Here is a 15,060-nt window from a genome sequence, read left to right as displayed (position 1 = left end):
GGCTTCTTTCTCATTATGTAGTTAATAACAAAATAGATACTACGTGTGAGAGTGGTTTGGACAAAGTTATCAGCGATCAGTTATCAGCGATTCTTCCTATTGTAAAGTCACGCAGTGTGAAACCTGTCGCCAATCCATTTTGCAGTGTAAACAAATCAGGGACAAAATGCTAACCCAGATAGTCATGCAGTGTGAAAACATCTGTGACACGACTACTTTGAAAATCATGCAGTCTGAACTCTGCATTACACAGCTGGGATCTGATCAAGTAAGTAATCATTACACGGACTATATATATATATATATATATATATATATATATATATATATATATATATATATATATATATATATATATATATATATATATATATATATATATATATAGCACACTCTAACACAGACTTTGCTGAGTCTTGTTGGTTAACACTCTGAACTCTGAAGTCTGAACTCTGCATTACACAGCTGGGAGCTGCTCAAGTACTCATTACACAGACTATATATATATATATATATATATAGCACACTCACACACAGACTTTGCTGAGTCTTGTTGGTTAACACCCTGTAACATTTAAACTTAAACTTAATTTAGTACTTTAAACTTACCACAGTTTTTACGTATATATTCAACCAGGTCACATTCCTGGATGGAGAAAAGCAAAACAGAAGGACAGAAAATAAATCATTTAATATTTGAAACCTAGAAAAAAGTTATTTTATATGAACATGAACCTACAGGCATTGGACTGATTCCAGGAACTCCCTTTTCACCCTAAAAATAAAATCATAAAACAATTTAACATTTGAAATTAATTTTTAAAAAAAATCAACAAGTTCTAGATTTTAAGAATATCTAATCAACATGCAATTTTAATTGTAACATTGAGATTTATTAGTGCATAATATGCAAATGACTAACCATGTGTCCATCCAACCCTTTTTCTCCTTTAATCCCTGGGTTACCCGGACGACCAGCATTCCCCTGATCACATCCAGACACAAAATAGCATAAACCTCAAGTATATTGCAGCATGTTTACTTACAAAACCTCTTCTATAGTATAAATAAAGTAAGTCAATTAACTTAAGGGTGCTTTCACGCCTATACTTTTGTTTCGAAACCTGGGGCCTCACACATCAACGCTGCATACACACAAAAACTATGCGTGCACCAGATTTCACGCTCACGTTTGGATGTGCATTGGTCCATGTCAACTTCATGTCTGGTGCACATGCATTTCTTGTGTGTGTTTGTTTCATTTCCATTGGCAACTTCTAGGGGCAATTGTGTTAAATTACACACTACAAGGTATCTTTGAGCCGTGCAATGGCAGCTGAACGGGACGGGATCAGCTGCATGTCTAGCAGATATTTAAGGTTTCCATACCATGCAGTTGACCAGACAAACGTGTAATTGCAATTTGCAGTGATCGCTGGATTTCCCAATGTAATCGGAGCGATCGACTGCACACACATTGCTATAAAGGCGCCATCTGAAGATGAATTTGCATAGGTGAATCAGAAACATTTCCATTCAATAAATGTGCAAATAATTTGTGATGCTCAAATGCGCTTGACATAATAAACACTTATTAATGATTCCTACTTGTCTTCCCCGTGATGGAGAGTAGGCAAAATCTGATATGTAGTGGAGAAAGAAGAATGAGTTCATGAGACGCTGGATTCGAACCGAGTTCATGTTCGACCGTGTCAAAAATGTTGCCATGTGCTTTACGAGCTACGCCACTCACGCTGCTGTTTACCACTCTCTTTAGTTCTGTTGTCTCTGTCAATCAAACGGTGATGAGTGGGAATCACTCAACTATCTCATTCCAACGAGGTGTGCTATTTGCACTTAGCCTAAATAGGCACTACAAAATTTTACACCTTTACATCAGACCATTTGGTTTTGGTTCACTCAGTGCGATGTTTAGATCCAACTGTGTTAACCGCATCAGCTAAACTCTCCCACTCTATTTTTTCTTTTGTTAATAATTCCGGAGGAAAAACTTGCAATTAACACAGTTTTTCTCCAGTCTATCTCCAATAGGAGCACCTCCAATTCACATTCTGTTCAAGGTTTCTCTCCTTGCTTGCTTTTCTCATTGCTTTTTAATTTGGTTTTGCCAAAGTAGAGTCATTAGCATATTTGCTAATGAGGCAGGGTGGGGTTTTGCGCTCGTGCGCTCAGTTTCACGTTAATTTGGATGTACAAAGAGAATATGCGTAGGATTCCGTGTACGCAGTGTTTCATACATCTAAATTTTTTACTGCGTTCGCACATTTACAGCTTTGTGCGTACGCAACGTTTTAGTATGATTTTAATGCAAGTCTTCGTACATGAGGCCCCTGGTGCGTTTCCCCAGTTAGCATGGTTCATTTGGCCTATGTGAATCCAGCAATCATGCTCGGATCTGCGCCAAAACAATCAGTCTGAGATCGCCTCATGTATGAGGTAGTCAGCTCGATTGAAAACAAACTCTGACAAAGCAAAACGATCGGAACCAGGCTATATCACAGTGTATTTAAGATATGTAATAGGCATATATTCGGCTATATGAAGAGAGAATGATGAGTAGGGCGGGATGTCATTCCTACTAATAAATGTGCATTTCATGTAAAATACGAAAGTGAAAGAATATTGAACTATTAACGAGAGCCGTTTATCCGTTAGGAAAATTGACCGAACTACAGTCTTAGTTTATCTGTTATTTCTCTCTACAATGTAAAGCCTATAATGCATAAGCCAACTGCTATGTATGAGAAAGTCTTACCTCTGATTTATATCTGGTGACGACGGTGGGTGTCACCATTCAAAATTAAAGCGCAGCTATTTGCTTGTAATGTCTTATTGCTCATCGTCATAAATAAAAATAAGGACACATGACAGCTGAGCAGGACTCTGCAAAATAAACCATGAAACGAGTTTACTCACACATTACTGGTTTTTAGCTCTTTTGGTCCGTTTAGAATCTTCGCCGTGTGAAAGTGAACTGCACCAAGAAAAAAGTGCAACATTTTAACAATTTTAATCCGTTTCTGAACAAGAGAATCTATCCACAGGTGTGAAAGCACCCTAAGTTAAATAGACATAGACAAAAGCACATGAACTTTTCAAAAGTGATTAAACGAAAAGTAAAAGTCGTACCGGTCTTCCTTGGTAACCCTTATGACCTTTAATTCCACTGGACCCTTTGTTCCCATCTTCGCCCTATTAATTTTTATATAACGTTACATTAGTTTCCAATTATTACTATTTAAATGTACACAATTGCATAACAAATCCTGAGTGAGTAGTGAGTAGTTTTAACACACCTCCAAACCTGGAAAGCCAAGATACCCAATGTTTCCCTGAAAGCAATTTTATTCTGTTAATTGAATATTCATAACAAAAAAAGTAAATAACAAAATGATAATATACAAAATAATAATAATACATAAAATAAAACATTTATATATACACATTTATACAACAGTTCTGTTTCTCAAAGCTGATTGGCTAAAAGTCATGTGATATTCCGCAACAACAGCACTCTTACAGCCACTTCACCTTTATGTATTTCTCCGCAACATAGTGACAGCATGACATTGGATCAATATACTCACTACAGTTTGACAAATTGCAGCTGTTGGACAACAATGTTGTTTCTAGGCTTTTTTAGCTGAGAATGTAGTTGTTTAGATTGCAACCATGCAGTTTATTTATAAGAATAGTGCCTATTTTAAATATTTATCATTTCGGCACCCATCAGCCTGTCATACTGAGCAGAGCAAAGAAGTCTGCCACAAGATGGCGACAGAGCCCGCATTAGTCTTTAGGGGAGAAATGCTCAGCGTAAGTTTCAAACTACAGCTGATCAAACCATTATAAAACATGTAACTGACATTCTAAGTCGATCTCTCTCTTTTGTATGTTGTAGTGCTGTATTTATAACATAGTAATCTGCTACTGTATGCTTTGCTTTGGCTTATTCATGGTTAATTATTGTGATCTTCTGATTGCAACAGAGAAATCCTGGGAAATCTCTGTAGACTGATGACATTTCATGCTGTTGAGCCTTATTCCAAGCCTAATCCCTGTGAAAATCACCTGGTTTGCAATCATTTCAGACATTACGCTACAGAATAATTTAAACACTAGCTCTAAAGTGATGTTTGAAAAGTAGCAACAGTTTCTGCTGCTCTGAAGTCAGCAGCAGAGGTGAATGAATGATGGAAGAAAGTAGTTCCTCACACAAAAGGATTTTTTAGTCTCTCTGCATTTGACTTTTTATTTACACGATTATGCCGTCGAACTGTTGTATAAACACAAAATCACATACGTAGCAGTGCGATATGGCTGTATATCGTAACTGGTGGGACACTAAGGGCGTACTTACACTATGTACAGTTGCCTTGAACCAGGCCGAAGCACACTTGTCCCCCACTCCTGTCATACCCGACAGCCCGCACTCACATCACTGTCATCATTTGGGCCTGAGCACGCTTACATCACCGATGAAAGTGGACATTTCTTTATATCGTTAAAAGTCGTTTGACATGTGGTGACAGTCAAATATTTCGCCGAACAGATTAGCCTCTTTTGACGCTCATAAACAATCATAAATTCCACGTGCTGCAGAAAGTAGGAGGTTTGCTAAAGGTGCAGGTAATGTGCAGTGAGGGGTTTGGTCTTAAATAAACTATGACAGTCTGCGCTCATTGAACAGTAGGAATGATTATTAAATCAATAGGAAACAGTGCCTTAAAATTCACGTCTCATTGTCCGTTTTTAGGCTCAGGCACGCTTTGCACTTACACTAAAAGTCAGGGCCGGCCAACTGAACTGAACCCGATTCAGAGCACTCACACTTCACAAACCATCCGGGAAACTGGGGACGGTTCGGATAGCACATGGCGAGTGCGCCTTCAGGCACTCTTCCTGCAGCCTTAAGCCAACACACGCCTCCCACCAGTGCCGATACACAGAGCCAAATCGCACTGCTACTTGTGTGATGTTGCTCATATATATCATATACATACATATTTTTATATCACTATATAACAATATAAAAATTACATGTATAAAATAAAAATAATATATGTGGCCCTCATTAAGAACAACATTTCAATTCCAAGCTTAAACAAATTTATTTAAAGCTTAACTAAAACTCCTGGCATGTGGGAAATATGTTATAAAACTAAATGTATATGCTTAAATTCAACACGAATCCAAATGTGTTTGCTTTGTTTGTTATGCATAATTGACAATAACTGTATTATTATTAATTGCAACATGTTTTTATTGCAACTGATAAAATACAATACATTAAGTCTGGAAAAAAATACAGTAAATAAAAAAGTAAACGACAAAAAACTGTACGTTCAGCTGCAAATTGAACATTTATGAAACAGATCCATTAAGTAAATCACAGGTACCTTGTGTCCCTTTGATCCAGCCGGTCCATATCCATCTCCTCCATCTTCTCCCTGTTTAAATAAAAAGTCATACATCGGAAGCCACACTATAGTACTTCAATATCAATGGTGCACAAATGCACATACTGACCTGTGGGCCTCTGAATCCTGCTGGTCCTCGGGACCCCTTAGGTCCTGGGTCACCTGGTAGACCCTAATCACAAGTAAAATCACACTACCATATTATACGGCTGAAGAATATTAATTTACAATAACCTAATTACAATCATTTCTATTGCTTGCTTATCTTGTCTGTTTTGAAACATGCAGTTGTTTTGTTGCATAGTGATGGAAAAATTAATGTCTCTGTTAATTCTCTGTATCCTTTTGTCTTTGCCTACATATTTATTGGCAATTTTTTCTGTCAGTTGTGTATATCTTTAAATGAGATAGGTGTTAGTGTTCTGTATTTATAATATATAGATTAATTGTTTTATGTTTTTAGATAGACTATTTTACCATCAGTCCAGGAACTGCAGATGCAAAATAGCCATTTGGCTAATTACGGCACATTGTATATTTTTGTATTAATATGCATAGCCCCTGTCAAATAAACCTGAAATGAATAAATAAATAAACTAGGTATTCTTTTGGCAAAACAAAAAGCCAGTCAGACTTTGTAATGCTTTTGGTGTTCAGATCTGAAGTGGTTGGTTAGCAATTGTGATATTATGATTATGATGATTATTACATGGATTCCTCTAGTTGGGCTGTTGCAAAATAATATTACTGCAATTTAAATACAATTTCACCAATTTAACCTCTTTATTTGGAAAGAGTTCATTAATTTAGATCGATTTGGATGACTCTGGTGGAGATTGTATGATTTGCATAAAATATAATAAACTAATTACAAGTACTGATTATTACAACAGAGAAAAAAATAAAACTAAAATAAACAGTGTTTACAGTTTTCCTGGAAGTTTTAATTATATTCAGGTTTAAAATTGACCTTTATAAAAATTACAAATGGTACTTGATTGTGCCTGAATGCTTTCATCTCTTCTAAAATGCTCACACAGTCACATGACTTAAAAACATATGCAAATTAAATATTTTTAATCTATTCTGGTAAAATTTTGCAGTGACTGCAAAAATCTAATGTATTGTGAACTGTGACTCTTGGTCATCTATAATATTATTTGTTTACTATAATATTGTGAACATTTACATTTACATTTAGTCATTTAGCAGACGCTTTTATCCAAAGCGACTTACAAATGAGGACAAGGAAGCAATTTACACAACTAAGAGCAACAATGAATAAGTACTAAAGGCAAGTTTCAGGTCTGTAAAGTCTAAGAAGGGAAGTATTAGTAGTTTTTTTTTTTTTTTTGTACAGTTAGTGTGATATTCAAAGAGGCAATTGCAGATTAGGAAGTGAAGTGGAGACTAGTGAACATTGCAATATCAATAATGAAATGTATAGTGCAATCCTATCCCCTAGTAGAAGGGTTCCCAAAGTTTAGATTAGGGGCCCTGGACAATGAGTGATCGCTTGGTGATTTTTAAAAATCTAATTAATTTTATTAAACCATTTAAATATTGCATAACCTACAGAAAACAAAAATAGCAGTTTATAGTTAAATGAAAAAAAACAGCCTTTAGATTTTTTTCTATTGGATTGCGACCAGTGGTAATATTAATTTATATAATCTAGATCCAAATTAACAATAATTTATCCATCCATCCATTTATCTATCCATCCATCTATGAATAAATAACTAAAACATTTTATATTCTTTGGTTTTCATTCATTCATTTTCTTGTCGTTGTGCTTATATATTGTGCAAATCTGATACCCGGTATCCTAAAAGTTTGGACGGGGTGGTGGTATTTTGTCACTTTTCAAAATCAAAAACCCAAGAGGATAAATGCCAGCGTGGATTAAGCTCTGTGAGGGGCGCTAAAGGTGCGGAGTTAAGTTGGTTTTTTTTATATTCCTGACACATTCAGTGATAGGCCAACGGCAATTACTCACACACCTCTTACCCTAAACAGATCTAAACTGTGTTTCCTACAAAAATACAAAGCTGGTTCTGTTTCACAGCTGTCTATTTCTTTTTTTCCGCTCGATTTTATGAGCACTGCTCCGTTTAAGCCCTCGCCATAGTAACTTAGTCATATTAATAGCGAATAGGTCATAACGACATGAGTTTTTAATCCGGAAAATATGAATCTGTGAATCTGTTGCTAACTTTACTGAACTTCATATTTCCATCTGTTTCAAGCAACGAACATTTGAAATTACAAAACAACAGAACAAAACCAAGATATTATCACAAACTGAGCACTTGCGGTCAATTTACTTTACCCGCAGCTGTTTTTCATTAATTTATAAAGAGCTCACAAACATACTGACAGTAATGGGTAACTTACTGTACATTGTTATGTGTCGATGATGCTAATATTCGTGCACAAATCCATCAACTTCCCCTTTCTGGCTGTTCTTTCTATGAATGAACTATGTAAAAGCACAGTCATGTTTCCTCGCCAGTTAGTAACGCTATATTTCATAGCACAACATAAGTCTATCAGGCTTTTTTGGCTTAAAATAGAGAAATCACGGTTTAATTAGTCGATATTAGATTATTTTTAAATTTCCCCTCTCCTGCTGTACATGAGCTAAGCTGTTAAATGGTTAGCGTATAAGGCGGCTAGGCTAAGCTACTGTAGCTTAAATTTTGATTGAATTATTCTCAAATCTGTTGCTATTATATCGTGAATATGCCCCTGTAATGCATACTGCAGTCCTTTTTTGTCTGGTTTACTCGAATACCTCACCTGTTCGCCAAAAATGACTAATTATATCCCTGGAATGTCTGACACCAGCGCATACACATTGAACAAAAACATGCCAGGCATAAAAGCTTGACAGGCGTAGCAACAGTAACTAAGGAGGGCGGGGCTTAGTGAAGGGTCAATTGTAATTCCTGCACAAAAATACAGTGTGTATGTTTGTAACAAATTTGCATAATGCAAGTCTACGCTTTTCTATGCATGCTATATTATAAAGTGTGCTCAAATTAAACTGTCATGACCTTGAATAATATGCAATATTAAATCTAATGCTAAAATAGGTTAAGACAGAAGGTTAAGAAATGTGTTTTTTCTACAATAAGAAAAAGTGAAAAGAGAAAGAGAAGAATTTGAATGCATTAGTCTTACATACCCTTGGCCCTCTGGGTCCTCGACCTCCCTTTGAACCGTCACCTCCAGGAGGGCCAAAGGGACCCTGTGAATAAAAATAAAACACTGTCAGGTCTTGATGCCCAATTCCGATTTGCTGCCTATATCTGATTTTTAAGTCTGTCCGTTTACACGTTCTTTTAATTGTGACTCATATCCGATTCATGTGTTTACACTTGCCATAGAATTTACGATATCGCACATACATAAAGGCGGTTTCTAGCATCTGCGCCACACTAGCCACGAAGGAAGAAATTGTCTTTAGCTCTTCGGAATATGCTAAGTTCGTCCAACTTTAAAATAATTTTGAGGCGGAGGAGGAGGGAAAGGGTCGTCATTGAAGCTTGCGCCTATGGTTTATATATGGTATCCTGTATACTAACTCATCTCCCCACAGGCAGAGGTGTAAAGACTAGAGTACCTGAAAACCATACTTGAGTAAAAGTACAGATACCTTACTGTAAAAATTAGTCCATTACAAGTTACAAGTCATCATTACCAATAAGACTTGAGTAAAAGTATTAAAGTATCCAATTTTAAAAGAACTTAAGTACTTTATTCATACTGAATGTAGGCTCAAAGAACACCAAGAAAGGTTTTATTTCCTAATATAGAAATTAAATTGAACAGCTCAATGTTTCAAAATGGCAGAACAAAATAGATAAAAAAAATTGAACAAAAACTCTCAAACTCAAATGTTCAAACAAAATAAAAAGTAGTAAAACCTAGTAAAAAAAAAGATTTAGAGCTGACTTTCATGTGATTCACCTCTCAGTCTCAAAGGGGGGGCAATACTTTGATTTTGAGTAGTTTTTCAATTGATTAGGATGTTTTCTCTGGATTAAAATTAAACAAAGAGAAGCAGTATTATTTTTCAACTTAGTAAACTACATATAAATTAATCAACAATACATTAAAAACTCACAGCTAAATACACCTGATGCAAAATGTAAAATTTCAATGATACATTTATTTGTTGCACAAAAAAAAAACTAAGCTAAAACAGTCATGTCGCAGTATTAAATTCTCTTAATTCACATTAAATTAGCATTAAATAGACTCTTACTTCAATGTGTTTTCTCAAATTTGACGATAAATTCTTAAAAGCACTTATTTTCGTGGTTCGTGGCAAAAAGCAGACCCTGCATTCTGTAAGAGCCATTCTGCATATCCGCAAATGAAAACATTTTGTTCAGATAAGGCCATGGATGGTCATCTTGGCTTGCACTGCTTGATGTGCCGGCTTTGGCTTCATCATTTGCTGCAGCCATGTCGCTAATTAAACACCAGGTATTAGGCAAGCTGCTAATTCACCACCCTCACGTGATTTAGCTCATAAATAGCATACAGTACCGTCAGCATCCTGCAGATGGTGATATCGCCTCGTCCGCCCAACAAATTAGCCGTGGTAGATAAACATGCCGACTAGTCGCGCACAATTACAAAGTAACAAGTAACAATCAGTGTCAGTTCAAATGTAGCGGAGTAAAGAGTACATATATTCAATCAAAAATGTAGTCAAGTAGAGAGTAAAAGTTGCTTATATTTTTAATACTCAGTACAAATTAGCTAAAAAAAAATACTTAAGTAAAGTAACGAAGTCCATTTACTAAAGTACTCTACACCAATTCTGCCGTCGACCACTTTCCTCCTCCATGTTTCCTCTGTTGTTGTTGATTATCGCGTCAGCGTCTCCACACAGGCTCTTCCTTATACATCATTAAACCGTGGAGAAGTACCAAATTGTTGTACCAAGTTTAATGACAGACAAAACGAAGTGCCTCAATAAATTCGATCTGCCTGTTTACATGATAGTCGCATTGTCACATATCTGATTTATTTCCACATATGAAGGAGACCTGAAAACAATCTCTGAATATCTGAATGCATGCATTTTTTTTTGGGTGTTTACATGGTCATCGAACAGATCCGATCTGTCACATATGAGCAAAAAAAAACGTGATTGTGTCACAATTAAGCTGCAGTGTAAACGGGGCCTTTGTGCTCTTCATCATAACATGAATATGCTACTACAACTATTATGATACTCTATACTCTACGGCCTATCATTTATGACTGTTTTCATATCATGTTATTTTAGATTTAAGATGTGTTTGCCAAACATCATTTCAAATACATGAAGGATGAGAAAGTTATAAATACAATGTTTTACTAACTGTTTTGGGAATGTTTTGTTGTTAGGCGACCTTGAGTGTCCATTTATAAATAAAATTCTTTCATTTTCTTTTCGGCTTAGTCCCTTTATTATTCCGGGGTCGCCACAATGGAATGAACCGCCAACTTATCCAGCAAGTTTTTACGCAGCAGATGCCCTTCCAGCTGTAACCCATCTCTGGGACACATCCACACACACACTCACACACTACGGACAATTTAGCCTACCCAATTCACTTGTACCGCATGTCTTTGGACTGTGGGGGAAACCGGAGCACCCGGAGGAAACCCACGCGAAGGCAGGGAGAACATGCAAACTCCACATAGAAACGCCAACTGAGCCGAGGTTCGAACCACCGACCCAGCGACCTTCTTGCTGTGAGGCGACAGCACTACCTACTGCTCCACTGCCTCGCCCATAAATAAAATAATAATAATTATTATTATAATTAGTTTAATACACACCGGGATACCTGGTACACCTGGATGGCCATTTTCTCCTTGGGATCCGTTTGGTCCTGGTGGTCCCTAATCAGGCAAACAAACAAAAAAAAATGACCAGGAAAACAAAACACAGCCCACAAATAAAAACACCAGAGTGTATATTTGTTACACAAGAGTGAAAGATTCTCACCACTTGTCCAGGATAACCAGGAGGCCCTGGATGGCCAGGTTCTCCTTTTTCATTTAAAGATTCACCCTACAGAGACACACACATTACCATAGCAGTACAGAGAGAAATATAAGACATTGGAAGAGATTAAACAAAGATTTTAACATTAGAACAGATTGTTTTAAAGCAGGATTAGGATACAACACAAAGGATAAGAATACATTAGACAAGAAAAGAGAATAGATAAATAATAAAAAGATTATAACATGATAAAAGATTATAACGACAACAGAATTTAAGAGATCAGATTTGAATAAACAGGTTGAAACTACTTACAATACAATAAACTAAAACAAAACAGATAAAACTAAAAAGTTGAATGCTGCTAAATCATGGATATGTGAAACGAGCTGGAAAAACGAGTCAAAATGAGCAAAAGTTATTTGCTTTCATATTCTCCATTAAAAATCTTTTAAAATATGCAAAATATGTAGGTAAAAAACGAAGCTATGATGTGGTTTGAAAATATTGTGTGTTTTATATAGTACTAATGTTTTACTTTTCTTCCCAAAAGCATGGAAGATTTGCAATCTTCATTTTATTTTAAATAATTATCCATTTGTTGTACACAAAAAATGACTTTGCTGCTTGTACAAACTACTTATTTAAAATGAATTGAAACAACACAATTCTTCAGTTTTGACCAGACCAATTAAAGATTTTAGATGTCTTATCATTTTCTGGAGCACTAGTATCACTAGTTTAAAGGCTTAATTAATTCAAACATTTAACTTGTTTTGCCGTTAGCCTTTTAATTAAACTGTGTGAACTGACTCTTTTACCAACAGAGTTCACATATATTCTTCATGCTGCATTACCGGCAATCCTGGAGGGCCTTTTCTTCCTGGAGTACCCTATGGAAATACAGTGAGAAGTTATCCAAAGAATAACATTCATACAATGCACAAACATTATGTTGTATATTCAGTATATGTCACACTAAATATCAGACATAAAAGGAGAATAAAGATATAAGAAATTTTACATGGATAACAAATCAAACCCTATATGCTCAACAAGCCGGTAACTGGAGCAAAAAAAAAAAAAAAAAAAAGAGTAAAATAGAATTAATGATTATTTTAATTAATTCATTTTTTTGTTGTTCAATAAATAATGTTTACTGCAATGAAAATGCAAAATTGTCACTGGCCATAGTCTTTAGTAATATACATATAGGCCTATAAATTTGTATTAAAAAACCGTTACCCCTTACTGTTTACAAAATTTTTTTGTATGTTTCTCAAACTTTAATGTTTCAGATCATCAAACATATTTAAGTATTAGTCAAAGATAACAAGTAAACACATCATGCAGTTTTTGAATGGAGTATTTTATTATCAAGGGCCATATCAGGAGGTTTGATTAGGAGGTAAACAAAGTAGTGACCTGGCCTTAGCAGCTGTCAGTCAAAAACGTCGGAATAATCTTCTGCCACAAATTAGCCTAATCATTTTTTTTTTTTTTTTTGCATTTGAGCATTAAGAGTGTTGATTTTATTGCACTGTTTATGTGTTACAGCATGCTTGTGTTTTTAAACTAGTGTTGATTTTTGTACTTTTTTTAGGCAATGTTGCGTTGTACTAAAATGTTATAAATAAATAAAGGAATAAATGAACAAATGTGTACAAATGTGTTAGCATTGGTATTAAACTCTGGAATAGTCCAGAAGCTATTCACAGGGTACAATTGCAAAAGTATCGAGTAGGAAACACTCACAAGTCCACCGTCCTCTCCAATTCTGCCTGGGAGTCCCGGAGGCCCCTGGTCACCCTGACAACAGAACATGGGAATACAATTTTACTGATATTAGTCACAGGGTGGAGTAAATTTTTTAAAAAAAAAGTGTTTTTATATCTGATACTTAAGTCATAAGTTTTTTTTTTTTCTTCATCAAAACAAAGTGAGAATGCAATAGACTGTAATTAGCCAAGAAAAACAAAAGACATTTATTATTGTGCAGGACAGTGTCATAAATGTACATTTGTGCCTGAAGTAATATTGTTACACAATAAATGCAGTTGATTGATTGTCATTGTTATTACTACTAGTTTATTTAATACTATTTATTTACTTTAATTTAGTGTTCTCAAAACAATCAATCACAATCACATCCAAGAAAATTATTTAATAATGTATAAAGTATTTAGTTAATACATACATTTGTACTGTGTATTTACACTCAACGGCCACTTTATTAAGTACACCTTTCCAACAGCTCGTTAACGCAAATTACTAATCAGCCAATCACTTGGCAGTAACTCAATGCATTTAGGCATGTAGACACATCTGCTGCAGTTTAAACCGAGCATCAGAATGGGGAAGAAAGGTGATTTAAGTGACTGACTGTGGCATGGTTGTTGGGGTCAGACGAGCTGGTCTGAGTATTTCAGAAACTGCTGATCTACTGGGATTTTCACGCACAACCATCTCTAGGGTTTACAGAGAATGGTCCGAAAAAACATACAGTGAGCGGCAGTTCTGTGGGCGCAAATGTCTTGTTGATGCCAGAGGTCAGAGGAAAATGGCCAGACTGGTTCCATCTGATAGAAAGACAACAGTAACTCAAATAAAATCTCGTTACAACTAAAGTCTGCAGAAGAGCATCTCTGAACGCACAACTTGACCAACCTTGAGGGGGATGGGCTACAGCAGCAGAAGACCACAGAACAGGAAACAGTTCTGAAGGCAAAAGGGAGTCCAACTCGCAACTAGTAGTTGTACCTAATAAAGTGGCCGGTGAGTGTATGTATGCATGTATAAATACAATCACATACCGTACATAAAACACAAAAATATACATAATAAATACATTTACATGAATATTTATATATAATTTATACACAAAAATATACATAGTATGCATGCTACTTTAACTATTTTTAATTCATATTTTAATAAGTTGTAAATAATAATAATAATAATATATAATAATTATATATATAATTTATATTTATTTATATATGTACATTTTTAAAAATGTTTTTTAAATATTTTGTGTGTGTGTGTGTAGGTTTAGTGTATTATTTGTAATAAGTGTATTATATAGTGGTATTATTGTGTTAAGTGTTTAAAATATTGACATAAACCTGTAAAGCGCACGCACGCACGCACGCACGCACGCACGCACGCACGCACGCACGCACACACACACGCACACACACACACACAAGAACGAATTTCCCCAAGGGGATTAATAAAGTTCCCCACCAAGTCAGATTAAACAAATGTATCAGTGCTATTAAAAGACCATTAAACCTTTATAGTTGCACACGTTTGAATCCCATATAAAAACACAAATCTTCATGAGCCTATTTTACAGTAATGTGTTTACAGGACAAAGCAATTATCCAACATCTGAGTTCGAGCAGATCGCTACTGAAACAGAAACATTCTGTCACTCTCACACAAACAAATCAAGTTAACATTTTCCAGAAAAAAAGAGGGGGGGAACGAAGCCTCACCGGGAGCCCAGTGTCTCCCAATTCGCCTTTTGGCCCTGGAATGTTGTTGTCTATTCCTGGTATGCCCTGTAATGTAAACACAGCATCATATACAGACAAATCA

General features: G+C 35.6%; 1 protein-coding gene across 4 annotated transcripts in view; it reads right to left on the bottom strand.

The window, feature by feature from the left end:
* The window catches only part of LOC100535278 (collagen alpha-6(VI) chain), an 89,402-nt gene that overhangs the window by 18,932 nt on the left and 55,410 nt on the right, over nt 1-15,060 (bottom strand). For all 4 annotated transcript variants that reach the window (XM_087279757.1, XM_087279754.1, XM_087279755.1 and 1 more), the window contains 13 exons: nt 14,958-15,023; nt 13,213-13,266; nt 12,315-12,350; nt 11,458-11,523; nt 11,289-11,351; nt 8,632-8,694; nt 5,551-5,613; nt 5,421-5,471; nt 3,318-3,353; nt 3,151-3,213; nt 923-985; nt 740-775; nt 610-646 (listed from right to left, as the gene is read on the bottom strand). In XM_087279757.1, coding sequence (XP_087135883.1) covers nt 610-646; nt 740-775; nt 923-985; nt 3,151-3,213; nt 3,318-3,353; nt 5,421-5,471; nt 5,551-5,613; nt 8,632-8,694; nt 11,289-11,351; nt 11,458-11,523; nt 12,315-12,350; nt 13,213-13,266; nt 14,958-15,023 — 697 coding nt within the window. The remainder of the gene's footprint in view (nt 1-609; nt 647-739; nt 776-922; nt 986-3,150; nt 3,214-3,317; nt 3,354-5,420; nt 5,472-5,550; nt 5,614-8,631; nt 8,695-11,288; nt 11,352-11,457; nt 11,524-12,314; nt 12,351-13,212; nt 13,267-14,957; nt 15,024-15,060) is intronic.

The sequence above is a fragment of the Danio rerio genome, chromosome 13, assembly GCF_052040795.2.
Source record: "Danio rerio strain M-AB ecotype USA chromosome 13, GRCz13ab, whole genome shotgun sequence".
NCBI lineage: Eukaryota > Metazoa > Chordata > Actinopteri > Cypriniformes > Danionidae > Danio > Danio rerio.
Note: the sequence above shows the minus strand (reverse complement) of the source record. Positions and strands in the feature narration are given on the sequence as shown.